A 14321-nucleotide genomic window follows, 5' to 3' on the forward strand; every position below is an offset into this window, starting at 1 on the left:
TTAAAGGAAGGAAATGAAGTTTCATTGCAGGCATACTGGCTATGCTAATTTGTCCCTTTCATGTTGTGGAAAAAGGAGTCAATGTATACAGGTAGTTCCTATAAGTTCTGCAGGCAGGAGGACCTCTTTACTAGCATGGCAGTCACTTTTTCAACCTCTGTCTGTGTGTGTATGTGTGTCTGCATGTTACAGAGAGAGACGTAGAGAGCGAGCGGTGTGGCTGAATTTAGAAAGTTATAGATGTTCTCATCAGCCCCATGCAATGCAGCAGAGATTCCTTCCAAAAGCCAAGGGAGCAGAGGCTGCAGACAACAGATGTGAGAGGGGTTCCCATAACTGTCAATTTTCAAAGTGTTTGCACTGAAAAGAGAGGAGGTGCTATTTTGATTGATATTTCAGTCGCAGTATATAAAGCAGAGGAATTCTTCTTACCCTCTGCTTGTTATACTGATCTGCATACTCTCTCAGCTGGACTTGGGGCTACTACTTACTGCATCTGAAAGACTGAAACTCACTGGGAATAAAGAATTCTTGTAACAATGCCGGAACCCACCAAGAAAGATGGTAAGCATAACAAATATTACCTGAACGTTTCTTAATTGCAGGAATTATGAGTACGCACACACACAAAACACTTTTTAGACCATCTTGCATATTTCAGCAACAAATAATATCTAAGAGTGATAGCCGTTTAACATTATTATATCATTACAGATCACTGATCCTTTTAAAGTAAGAAATTACTTTCAGGTAGGGCTATAGCACAAAACTGTTTTGGCCTCCAAGTATTTTAGACAATAAACAATGACTTTGTAGCTATATTGAGAAACTACTTGATTAGGCAAATGCTGTATTCACTTTTTAAAGACTGCAGGGTTTTTTTAGTGCAATTAGTGGTTTCTCTATAGCTAACATATCTAGACATGGGAAAACAGGGAATAAGCTTTTCTTACAGTTTAAAAAGTCAGCATGTTGATATGTTTTTCATAACATTTTATAAGTTATAGAATAGAAAGGGTGTGTTCATGAAACAATTTTAAGGTTCTGATGAAAATATATTCTATACGTTTAATGCATGAGTGAAGAATGTAGTAAGTTTTCTGTACAGGTGAAACTGGAATGATACATTTTGCAACACTACAGAAATTACTAATCTTTGTTTCAGAAGGATAGTTAAAGGCAGTAATGCTTGCCCCTTTTGTGGTACTATTAAGTTCATAGCAAAGAAGCTGAGTATGTAGTCTGATAGCGAGATACAGAATTGTCCATTGGAGGCTGCCCAAACAGACGTAAAATGTTCAGGGTCTATTAATTCATAACATTTTAAAAACTAGTATTTATTTTTTACTATTCTGAAAATTTAAGTTAAATAAACTTCTTATATTTGCATTACTTCTATAGACTTTCTTTTATTTTTCTTTCAAATTTAGACATTTTGGTAAGAATTTTTGATGATTATTGTTTAGCAGTGACAATATACACAGCTTCTGCAAAGCCAATAATGTGCAAACCGTATGTGCTTTGCAAGTGTTGGCAAACAAGAGGTATACAGGCAGGTTCTCTAATACATTCCCAAATGCAAAACTGAGTTTAATCTTAAAGATAATCTTGTGGAAAGTACAGAAGTCATGAAACAGCATTTATTTCCCATCAATTCTGAAAGATCCAGTAGGTCCATGCATGTAATTTGAATGAGTACATTTGATTTAACACTGACCTATCGATAGCATTTGCTTTATTTTAAAAGTATTTTTGAAATATTTTCTCTTTTTTTTGGAAGGCAAGAGTAGAGCAACTATCAGGAGCATTAGGCAGTTTCAGCACCTTGTTGGGTTGGGGGCATATGAAAACTAAACTTTTTGCATGACTGAGTCTTAAGCAAGTAGTGTTGACAGACCAATGTGATCGTTTTACTTACTGGCCCTCCTTAGTGCTCGAGGACAATGATGGATGAAGTATCCTTCTGAAAATAGCTACACCAAGTGCATGTATTAATATGAGAGTCTAATCCTCTATACCAAACCTAGAGCCAAGCCCTTTCTAGAGTGTCTTATTTGTAATTCAAATGATTTACACATGTATTAAGTGTCCTTTTTATTTGATCTCTTATTTGACTGGATATTACACAGTTTAATCAGAATGCATTCTGTGGCTGCCAACTAAAAAAAAAAACCCAAAAATATTTCTGCACTTCCAAAAGATAATGTACTTCAGAGAAAATTTGTTAAGAGGGTCAAGTTTCTAAAGGTTATTATTCTGTTTAAGACTAGATTGTTTCAAAGATGTTCTTACAATGCAGTGAGTACAAACACAGCTCCGTGGTTGTGCTACAAACTAAGTCTAGTAACCCTGCACAACATCATATTGACAGTGGAATAAATGTGATTTTTTGATGAGTCAATATTCAGGAACATAAAAAATATTGAAGCCTTCTTTCCTGATAGAGCTAGAGTTCACAAGTAGTAATGAGCTCTGGAAAAGCGATAGAATCGTGTTGCATGCTGGTTGCTCCCCATTGCACCCAGCTTATTTGCAGCCAGTAGATCAGGGTGATAACATGTGTATCTCATTGCACTTAAGAGATAAGCTTCTTCCTAAAGAATTTTTGTTGATCAAGAACTCACCTGAGCTGGTGGCAGTACTTGTATAGTAAGAAGTACTTACTATATTAGTGGCAGGAGTATTTGGTACCAAAAACAGTATGATACCACTGCTACTACTCGTACTAGCGCTACCAGTAAGAACTCAGAACATCAAGTGTCCATCAAATGCCCGTTCTCAAGGTAATTTCTAAGGCATGAGGGATTGAAGGTAATTAATTAATGAAGGTGAACCTTGGACTGACTACATTCTGGAAGATACCACTGGAAGGACTCTTGGAGAAACCTTTGAGGAACTTGTTGGCAGACTACAATAGAAAGCAGAGAAAAAGAGGCTTAAGGTTTCTGCATCACATGGGCACATAAGCAGTATTTTTCTGACATTTCCAAAAGAAGCAATCTACATGAATGATCCCATACTCCTCATTCTCATAGGTCCCGCCCATTAAAAACAGCACACACAAGAGCAAGCAGCTGAGAAATCAGAAACTGGCTAACACTTGAATGTTAAGAAAATCTCAGCTTTGCATTTTTTTTTGCAATGTCTGAAGTACATAGCTACATTTTTTAGAGGCAGTGCTGTAGCAAGCTCCCAGGCTTTTTTTCAGGCCAAATGCTCTTTGAGCTATTTTAAGATTATTAGATTACTGAAGTGAGAAATTTCCTGACTTGGTGAGAGTGTAGACTCAGAATGTGCTCTTAACAAATAGGATCACCAAATTAAACACACCACTCAGCTTAGAGAAGGTTGCTGGAGCACTTCAGCCTGATGGAATTTGTCACTGTAGAAACAGGCTTCCATGACTAATGATTTAAGGCCTTTATTGTACTTCTAAAAAGTCAAAGTCCTATATATTACATCAGCTGTGGCTTCTTTGGAGTATATGGTAATGCTGTTGTAAGATAGTTTTGTCTTAGCCTGTTCAAAATTTCGTATTTGCAAAGTGAAGTTCACATCAGTGGGTTAACTGATCCTAGTGGATGACTAGGATAGGACTGTCATGCCAAAGACCTTCACCAGTGCATTTAAATTTAACAGCTTTTAGTTTTCCTGGTGACTAATAAAATAACCTTCACTCACATAATTACTTCCTGTAATTTATTGTAATCACTCAGTCAGTCTTTCCTCTCCCTCCTTTCCTTTAACCAATATTCATAATAAGAGCTGCCCATTAATTAGGTGCCCTCTTAAGCTGTCACAGGCCACGGCATTTGGATATGCTTTTGTAAAAGTGCCAAGTCTCTCAAGAGCAACGGTTTCAAACTATTTGTGGGCATCATCCCACAGGGACAGGTGCAAGTCAGTCCCCAGTAGGCAGCTCTGTAAATTTGCCTTATTTATTCTCCCCAGTCTAGGAAATAACTCATGGCCCTGAGTTAAGTGACCATTCCAAATTTTAAGCCAAAGTATTTATCAACTGTCTGCCAACTTCATTTTCTAAGGGTTTGCAAGCTCTGCTTGTATACTGCCTGGACCATCCACATATTGGCAAGGAAACAAAATTAAAAATCCGCATGTCTACTTTAAACAGTGTTTTAGCAAAATCTTTTTGGATCTTTAAAAAGCACAGATGTAAAAGTTGTGAAGAAAACTATGTGCATATGTTGTCTGTTAGAAGGACAATCTCTAAAACATGAAGCAATTTGTGAAAGGAGGTAAACAGACGTATCAGTAGAGACTGCTTTTGAGATGTGGTAACACTGTTCTCTCTGAAGAAGCCCAGTTGAAACAGCCTTTACTTCTATTGGCTTTTCAACGTGACTGGTTTTGTTTCATGGCATGGTTCTTCTATAATTATATTTGCATTATATTTATGATATTTAAAACAATACCACAGTCTGGTGTGTCAAGGTAACAGGCACTGTCAAAGAAGCTAGCTAGTCATATAAATCATGTAAGTAGACATGTAGAGCAGAATTCCAGTGGGAAATCAATCTCAGTATCAAGGCTGGATAAAAGTTAATTAAAGTAAGATTTCTTTTAATATCGTATTTTCAAGGCTAGACAATTTTTCAGAGGTGAAAAAGAAGTTAAATGGAATTTCTGCTTTGGTATATGGATTTGGCTTGTGTCAAAATTAACACTCCTGATGGGAAGTTTTCCTGAAAATTCAAGAATCCAGCACATGAACATTGTATAGCATTGTTTAGTGCTTTCCATGCAGAAGACTGGAACTGTATAATCATTTTATTATGGCACCAAACTGGGTAGTGCAGCTGCTGCTGTCCTTGCTGCATAGATAAATGCTTCAGTGAGGCCAAAGAAAAGCATACAGACATCCATCTTCTGCCATCAGCATTGCTCCTCTGCAGGACTGACTGTAAAATGCATTCCTATTATTTCTAACTACCTTCAGTCTTGGAGCCAAATTACACTCAAAGTCAGGCCCATATATATCATTTACAAGCACTGTATTAAATTCACAGGTAAATGAGATTTGGTGGATGAGGGAAGGAGGAAACCCTAACCCCTTATCTTATTTTCCCTCCCAATTCTTTAGAAAGTTTCTCTTCATCACCTCTAGCTAATAAATTTAAAGCCCTCACGAACAGAAAGCAAACTTACGCCTAACTGTTGTAATTAGATCTGTTAGGGTGGGCCCCGCTCCCGTCCTGAGCCCTATAGACCAGTGTCCTCCTGCACAGATCTTGTTGCACACTGGGAATTGAGTTGTTCTTAGACTGTCTTTGCCCTTCCATTGCTAATTTCTAAGTGTTGCTCCCACACTTCCTTCTGAGATAGCAGAGCATCTCAGATTTATTCTTTGACCTTCCGCCTCCGCTGCTCCTAAGTTTAAGACTACTTTTCCAATCAGACTAATCTGATTGAAAAATCCCTACGCTGGCGAAGAAAAATCCCCAAACTTGATTTATTTTGGAATTTTTATGTTTTGTTTTATTATGGTGTAAACTGAAGGAACTACACTGATTTTTTTTTTTTCTTATACAATGCATTGATTTTATTTTAAGACTAGTGTAGGAGGATAATGCAAGATTGATCTGGTTTACTGTTCTTATGTGAGTTAAAAAGCTTGTCCACCCTGTGCAAAAAGCAGTGCATTTATGCACAGGAGAAATATTTAATATTACCACACTAAAATAAAAAACTCATTGAGTTTAGGAGGAAAGCAGGGAACGGTCTTTCAGCAGACCAGAGGGTGCTTTGTACTTGGCAAAACTGAAATTAGCAAATGCTGCCTTTGTGCCTCCCTGTACTGCACCTGTTGGGAAGATAAATAAAGGACTGCCCAGTTCTTTCCCCTCATACCTCCTAAATATATCACTTTAAGAGAGCTTTAAAAAAAAAACAACCATGCTACAGTACACTTCTGTTCCATGCAAAACTGGATGAGTTTCTTCATATTAGTTTCAGGGATCTAGTGAACAAGAAGGGAAGGTCTGTGGTCGCATAGCAAAAAAAATAGCAGCGAGATCTGGGGAGACTTCAATTATCAAAACATTAGTAGCTGCCACACACATTAATGGTCCTTGGAAAATATGTGGTACAACATATTTCGTGTTTCATGAGGGTACATCCAGAGGGTTCCTTGAAGTGGAAGAGCAAATCAAGTTTGAAAATAAATACCTGGGGCAATTTCCATTGGGATAGGGCCAAATACTACACTCACCACTTGGGGAAAATGCAGAGATTCCACTAAGTTAGAGGTCCTAATTTAATAATTGTTCTAGGTGAGGGGAAAAAAGGTTGTTCTCATCCAGACACTAAGGTGGATTTGCACGGAATGTAAAAGTCTGTAAAATAAAGGAGAAGGCACATGGATAGAATCATTAACTTCAGTTGTAATTAGAATTTTCTCAGTCCCACTGCAAACAGCTTTGTCTCTTGAGTCTGAAGAACTGTGTGGCTGAGAAACAGCCCCTTCTCTTCCCATCCAGCCCTCTCTCTCTATTCTCATTCACAACTGAAGTGCTACTTCTGAAGACTCCAAAAAAAGCTTTCTCTTTCTCACTGCTGTTAGGGAACCTGTATTTGAAGCCATTTTTCCATCATTCCCTAGGGGAGTTTGACGCACTTTGTGACCACCGGGAGATTTTATTCTTTTGCTTTGAAGAGTAGTTGGTGTTTTAAGAGTTAGGGAAGAGAGGACTGACCTGACATGAATGTCTGTGCTAGTTCATTGCAAATTTTGATAAGTTCGCAACCGTACAAAGAGCCCAACGGTCTTTACACTGCCACGGAAGACCTTTGGGTTAGGAACCAGATACCCAGATGGGAGCGTGTGCAAGTGAACAAGGTGTCCCCGCTCCCGCGGGACAGCAGGTCGTTACAGTCAGTGGAGCCCAGACTGCTGCTCAGCTGACCAGCCACCAGTTGCCTAAACATAGGTGCCTACTGCCATATGAGACACCCTGGGATACACAGACTACCCATTTTGGGCTGGCAGATATGACTTAGGACCTATGGGAGACCTGCAACACCCTGCAGTAGCAGCTAGAAACCAGAAGGGTATGCTACAGCATCTGAATGTCATTGATCACCTCTGTTTCAGAAAATGAACTGAGCCATAAGCAGCTATTTTATGGAGAACAAAAATCTAATTCCATTGATTGTAATGGTAGCTTGGACTCCTAGCTCACACCGTAGGTGCATTCATGTGTCTCCCTTTTTTTCTGAGTACCTTAACAATAAGGCTGCAGAGTTATTCTCTATAATTTCTTCAACTGGTGTTTAAGAATTTTCTGTATGTGTAGTTTTATAAGAAGACACGGAGAGAGTTCCACTCCAGCATTATTTGCATGTGATACTCAGGTGCTCTCCCTCAATAAATGAGGAAGTACATTGGGCCCAGATTCCCTTGAGCAGAGAAGAGTGCACCCTTCTGTAATCTGCTGGGTGCAGTGACAGAAATAAAAATTAAACAAACAAAAAACCAAACAAGAACAATAACAAAAAAGAAAAGATGCTACTGCCATGTTTTTGTTGAGAGATCCAGCTGGTTTTACTTGCTTTATTTTTTATAAGAAGGAGTCAATGTATTTTATTTCATTTCATGGCTAAGCTCAGTGTTTAAATCAATTCAAAATTAAATTTCTTTTTTGTATCAATGAAAGGAAAAGAGTTGCATTCCTGTTCAAAGCAATATTAATTCCTCTTCCTCCTTTCTACTCTAGCTTGCTCTCACTTCCTCCAACAGCTTTATGCTGTTAGATAAATGACTGGTTACATCAAGGACATTTGTAGCTATGAGTAACAAGCACTTTTAATGTTAAATCGTAAAGGGTTTCTGAATATTCTACAATGTGTTCAACAAAACACATGTAGATTCAGGAATCTCCATGAATTCTAATTTCTGGAATTTACTCTCCCTAATTTGTCAGGTGTGATTTTAGCTCCTAGAGCTCACTGAACTACCAGGTGGTTCAGCCAAGATGAAGATGCTTGCAGAAGAGAGTGAATTAGAGTAAAAATCCAATTCTGTGTCCAACAGGATTTTATGTCCTAAGAAGCTGTTCTACCAAGCATGTTTTGGTAAAAGTTTCAGTTCACTGCTTCCTGAGATGCTGTAGGGACAGAAAGATAGGTGCTGTGGATTCAGGTAGTATGAAGATAGATTTCTGCTCAGACACCTCTCAGAACCCTAAAAAATATGCAGCGTTCGCAAAACGGAGTGGTTTCTCTCTGGCTTCCCGCCCTCGTTACCTATGTCTGTATTGCTAACGGCATCTCCACAGAGCAGTCAGTGGGACCTAGGCGAAGTGATGCAGGATGTCTTACATCCACACGGCTTAGAACTGCCTCTTCTGAAGAAGAACAATCCTCTACTGCTTGGCTAAGTGTCTTTATGTGTATTTTCAGTTCAAAGTGCCAAAATAACCTGTGGCCTCTGCTGCAGTTAGCCACGGTGGTGTTAGATGTCATAATACTGAGATGTTGCATGCCCTGCTCTCTGGTAGTGCTAGATGGGGGTTAATTCAGGACATTAGACCTCCTGGAGTTGTGTCAGGGGGTTGTTGAACAGAAAGTCAAATATAGCACACTCTCAGAAAAGTTCTAAAGTTCCCCCCAAAATTCACCACCCTAAAAATTGCTCCATGCTCTGCCTTGGAGTAAAGTTGTTTGTTTCAGGAAAGACCCTCATGGATACGATAACGTCCAAGTTGGTCAGTGCATGTAACTTCCATGCAGTGCAGAGAGTTGCGGTACCAGGACATGGGAGCGCGGCTGGGTGACTCATTCCACAGTTTAGAGCCCCTCCATGTCCCTTCTACATGTTCCCAAAAGTGTACAGACACCGCAGCAAGAAAGGAGCCCTGCTGTATCTTGCTGCAATGGAACACGTTCAAGAGAGTTATTGCTCTCCCTTCCCTGGAGATTAGGAAATATTTCTTACATAATTCGCTATCCCCTGGCCCCATTACTAATTGAAAATAGCATGTGATCTACTTCTTAGGGCAGTTGTCCTTATATGTGATGGCTCCAGCAAGTTATTTTGATCAGGTGATTATTACAAAAAGCTCCGTTCTAATTTAATTCTCCATAGGATCAAATGGTGGTTTTAGTGAGCGTCTGAAAGCGTCGTTCAGTAGTACCATGATGCTTCCTGAGAGGGATCTGTATTAAAATACACACTCATCACAACTTTGCAGGCTCAGAATAACTTCCTAATTTTGATCATAAATGCCAAGAGCAGGTTGCAGTCATATACAGACACAGATGAAGATTCCCTTTTCATACAGGTTTCTGTTTATAAAAGTTAGCTCTGTGTGCATAGACATAAATTGCAGAGACATTTGCTCCACTTCTTGTTATTGAACTGACTGGATGGAACACATTAGGTAGGGGCTGAGCAAAAGCAACTCACAAACCAGCTCAAACAGTTCCTTTTTTTCTTGAACGGGAGCCATGCTTTGCTCAGCCAGCATGCAAACCCAGTCTGAAAGCCTATTCCAGATTTTGTCTTCTCTCAAAACCCTGAAGTTGTGATGAAATTAAACTGAATATAGATGCAGCTAAAACTGAAAGAGACCCCAAAAGAAAAGCTAAGTGCTTCAGTTGATGGGATAGGTCTTACTCCTTGACATTCACCTCCTCCAGTGTGCTAGCGGACTAGAAAGAGCAGTAAGATGTAGTTGTTGAACAGTTGTTAAATTCCAAACTTTGGGTATTTTTGTGTTCATTTTCATAACTTTCTGACATAAGATCTTTTCTGTGTAAGAGAAATGCACAAGTTATGGCCCCTAGCACCAGTTCCAACTGTTCTAGAAGGAAGAAAAACTTCCTCTTATCAGTCTGAGCTGGTTGTGCAGTGTGGGAGGGTCTTTCACTGGTTTCTGACCTGAAATGAAACATTTCAAACCATTTGCACACCTGAATGTACACAGCACTGCATTTCTGTCCTTTTTCAACAGCTTCATTAGTTTCCAGTACCCCTAAAGCACTGTTCCTAGCAAAAATTACAGAAAACACTTATCCCTGGTGATGTGGAGAATATCCGTGGCTAGAGATATCTAGGAACAGTCACACGAGAAATGCCATGCAGATGGAGTAATTCACTGACAAATACCTTCTCGGTCTCGTGCTGTGATATTCATGTAGATCGAGATACACATACACACACTGTAGCATGTTCTGTATCTTCTGTTTTTATAAGAACATAGTATCTAGGCCAAAAACCTTATTTTAGACCCAAAGAGGAGCATAATACCGATGGAGGCTGTGGCTGCCACTCCTCCACAGATGCAGACTTCAGTGAAGGCACAGAGGGTCAGATGCCTGATGACATTTTTTCCATGGCATTCCCTCCAGCCTTACTAATCTTTCATCTAAGCTTTCCTTAGCCCTATTTTTAAAGGGGAAATCTGACCTCTGTCCTCTGCCCCTTTTTCTTTGCCCTTGTTTTGCATTTCCATGTTTTGCAGTGAAGGTTTCTCTCTTACCCAACAGCTTTTTAGCTGGAGAGAAAGTATATTCAGTGAGCTGTGACTGTTATTCATCTCAAATGCATTTTGCTGTCATGCTTTGTAAGAGCTTTCTTTTATACATGTCACTTACTGATTTACTGATGCAAATCCCCACAGTTTGCAAATATCCTGCTGTGGTGTTTTCCCTAAAGGCAAAGTTAAGTGATTTTTTTAAAGCGAAGGCTTATAATTCTCACAGTTATCTTCAGTGCTGCAGAATGAGATTGAGTGGTAGAAAATGTAACAGTATTAACACAGAGGGATGTATGTAATTTCGTACGCCTAACACCCACAAAGGGACACGCGTGACTTTCATGTACGTAAATATTGCTGCACGATCCACCAAAGATTTGCCTAGTGCCATAGGTCTCTGGGACCTTAGACCTCCTAAATTTGCCTACAGAAAAAGTCCTTTCTCTCCACATGTGCAAAATACTTCTAAATGTTTTTCAGTACAATGCTGAATTCCAGGCATCTGAGCAACAATAAATATTTATATGCAAACAAGCTTACAAAAAAAGAAAGCTCCCAAAGTCAGTACATAGAATTCCCATTAAGTAAGCAAGTTTCTGAGGTTCAGGGTAACTTCTGATTCTTTTAGTGTTTGATATCAGCAATACTGCAACTCTGACACAAAGCTTTCCTGCATTGCCAGTTATGTTTGGGGTATTTTTTAATTCTTCTCCAGACTTAATTACAAATCACCTTTGGTTGGCATGTACATGAACATAAGCACTCACAAAAAATAGCAGCCTCTGAATTTTGTAGCCCATAAATATGATATACCCTTAGTAAACTAAGAAAGTGGATGCTACCACTCTCTTTTTCGTCTTGAGTGAGTTATTTTCTAAAAGGCTGATGATGGAAAATTAGCATTGGGTAAAAAAATTCAGGTTGACATAAGTAATGGATTATTAGTGATTAGCTACATGAAACGATCTCTAATCACCTATGCGCCTGACAGCCCTTTGTCAGGGCTCCTCATTACAATCCCATTCTGTAAGACATTGTCTCTCAAGAGGAGGCGGAGTACTGAAGTGCAGATGACAGGAGAGTGCTCTTATCTGAAGGAAGTCTGAGAAGACTCTTCCTTCTTGAAAAGATCAGAGAGTATCAGATTATCTGTCACCCACTGTCAAATAGCCTTGAAGCAAATGCTTTTCTTATTTGGTATTTGGACACAGTCATGACAGTGTTTAGACACAGTTGTAGTACATATTAGTTTGACAAAGAGCTGATAACAAGCTGATAAATTCAGTCCTGGGGAAATCCCAACATGTGCGTATTTGGGTTTGCCCTGACGCTCAAAGAAAAGTTGATATTTCAAAAACTATGGAATGGGAGTACCAGCAGGTTTTAATTTTAAGTTGTTGAAATGTTTTAGTCTGAAATTTGGTTAAAATGAATCCTATCAGCACGTCTCAAATGCTTCCTTTTAAGTTGCTGAAATAAATTGGATTGCACGAACTCATGTCACCACAGCTTTATGCTGGTGCCCTCACTTTCCCCTAAGAGCCAGGCTCTCTAAGTGGAAGGATTTCCCACTGTCTGCACATACTCACCTGCCTCTCAGGACTAACCCGAATGCACCGAACAACAGGAGAAGTAGTCCTTTGTGGAACTCACTCCAGTTATGTAGAGCATCAGGTCCATAATGCGATATTCATAAAACAATACTGCAATTGATTTCCTTGATTCAGAGTGAAATATTTCAGGATAGCTCAGCAAAACAACAGTGGTGTGTTTTGGGTTTAGCAAGAGTGAAGACATTTTCCTCAATTAAGAAAATGCTTCCTGAGCTGGTTTGGAAATTATCTGGACAATCTGAAAGGAAGTTCTTTACTGGTTAAGTATTCATCTCTTGAAATAACTGCCCTTTCAACTTTATTGCTGACTTTTATCCTATAATTAGAAGTGCAACTGTCATTGAAAATATATTGTTAAATTTGAGGAATAAATTACTGTCATTCCTGAGTGGCAGTTCTTTGTTTTATGAAGATTTTAATCCAATAATCTGGTCCACTTTATTACGTTTTGCAGCTTTCAGAAAGGAAGTTAACATTACTCAGTGTACTGCTATCTCTGGTATCATATTGTGCTGTCTTTTGCTTTCATTTTTCCCTAGGGAACCTCTTGAACTAAATGAAAATATTTGCTTCCAGAGAAAAATTCACAAACTATTGCAAGGAAGGATAGGAAACAAAGAATAAAGTCTATCTGTTGCCATACTTTTTACATGGGATCAAACTTTACTGATGAGTGAATTAATTGATTTCAGCAAATATATAACAAAGATTAATTAGATTTGGGTTATTTAAAACAAGAATTTCACTTGCCTGGGCTAGGAGTAATTTTGAAAACTTGATTCCTTGTTAGGACCTGCTGCCAAAAAATCATCTTATTTTACAGGCAATTTAACACATTAAAAATACGTTGCAGCATTTAATGAAACTAAGAATGTACGAACTATGCTGTGCTCATACATTTTGGGTTTATGCAGAAAGACTGTCTCCTGAACACAGGAACCAACAAAACCTGGCTCTCTATGGCTCTGTGCCTTTTGTCCCTGCAACTACGAAAATACAGATCACTGCATTTTGGCCTATGAGCCAGATCACTGATTTTTAACCCAAAGACAAGAATCAGAGCAGCTCTGACTCCTCCACACTCCCCGTAAGGAATAGGAAATCATTTCAGACTTGCATTAAATTGGTGGTATATAAACTGAGATGGTGCCATAATACAGGAAAGTTTGAGACTTTCTATCAGCAAGATGCCATTTGCAGGAAGAAGCTGACTCTGGGTGGAATTTCCACACTTTTCACTATGCAAATATTATGGGGAAAATGCCTACTAAGAATTTTTTTAGTGACATTTGGGATTGCATACACTACATTTTATGACAAGTTTTGCAATGATAGTTCAAAATAAAATGTTTTTATTTCCAAACATGGAAATAAAACTGAACACATCAAGATGTGGAATAAAAGATAAATCAATATAGCCACAAACAGACTCTTGAGAATTTTTCAATGGCTTTGCAGGGACAGCTGTGCTGACAAAGCCTTCTCATAAAGGTACAGTTATGATGGCAAACTGAATTGCCTTATCAGCACAAGTCACTTTGGTAAACACTGTAACACATTTCAGCAAAATCCTTTTGGTATATAGATGGTGTAGCCAGCAAAACTTTGCCTATAGCATTTTGCAGGACAGATAACATCACAAAATTTCAGTTTTGGAAGTTAAAAAAAAAAAGGTTGTTTGTTTTTGTATTTTTTTTAATTATGGAAAAAGTCAGAAAACTGCAATTGTGAAAAGCTCAATGGAAAAAACATTTAGTCAAAAAATGTCAGCTGTGGCCCTCAAATTGCAGTCTACTGCTAGTCTATGATGAGATACAAGCATGAATACTCTTTTTTGTCTTAGATGCACAAGTGCTCAGGAAATAACTTTTATGGATTAATTTCTTTGATATAAAGTAAGAGATGAAAGACACAATGGAATTATAAATGGAATTTAATTACTCCATGGTGGTGCCTTGTGGGCTGTGTAGGTTAAAGAGTTTGTGAATGCATGGGAACTTGATAACTAGCCTAAATCCACCAACTTTAACTTTATTTCTCTATTTCAAATACTGTCAACGCTTGGCAGCCTTCTAGTTTCCAATTACAGTACATAGGCAACTTCAAGACTGCTAAGCAAGTCTTGTACCATCTGATGAAGGTGCTGACTGCTGATGGCTGCCTCCTACCTACCAGAAATTAAATATGGGGGCTTTTAATGCATGGATGACGT

At 38.7% G+C, this 14321-nt stretch overlaps 1 protein-coding gene across 1 annotated transcript in view; it reads left to right on the top strand.

The window, feature by feature from the left end:
- The first annotated feature begins 447 nt into the window (after positions 1-447).
- Positions 448-14321, top strand: part of MYBPC1 (myosin binding protein C, slow type) — an 80143-nt gene continuing 66269 nt past the window's right edge. Inside the window, exon 1 of the mRNA XM_010566283.1 lies at positions 448-564. Coding sequence (XP_010564585.1) covers positions 540-564 — 25 coding nt within the window. The 5' untranslated portion in view covers positions 448-539. The remainder of the gene's footprint in view (positions 565-14321) is intronic.

The sequence above is a fragment of the Haliaeetus leucocephalus genome, unplaced genomic scaffold (assembly GCF_000737465.1).
Source record: "Haliaeetus leucocephalus isolate CR32 unplaced genomic scaffold, Haliaeetus_leucocephalus-4.0 Scaffold206, whole genome shotgun sequence".
Classification (NCBI taxonomy): domain Eukaryota; kingdom Metazoa; phylum Chordata; class Aves; order Accipitriformes; family Accipitridae; genus Haliaeetus; species Haliaeetus leucocephalus.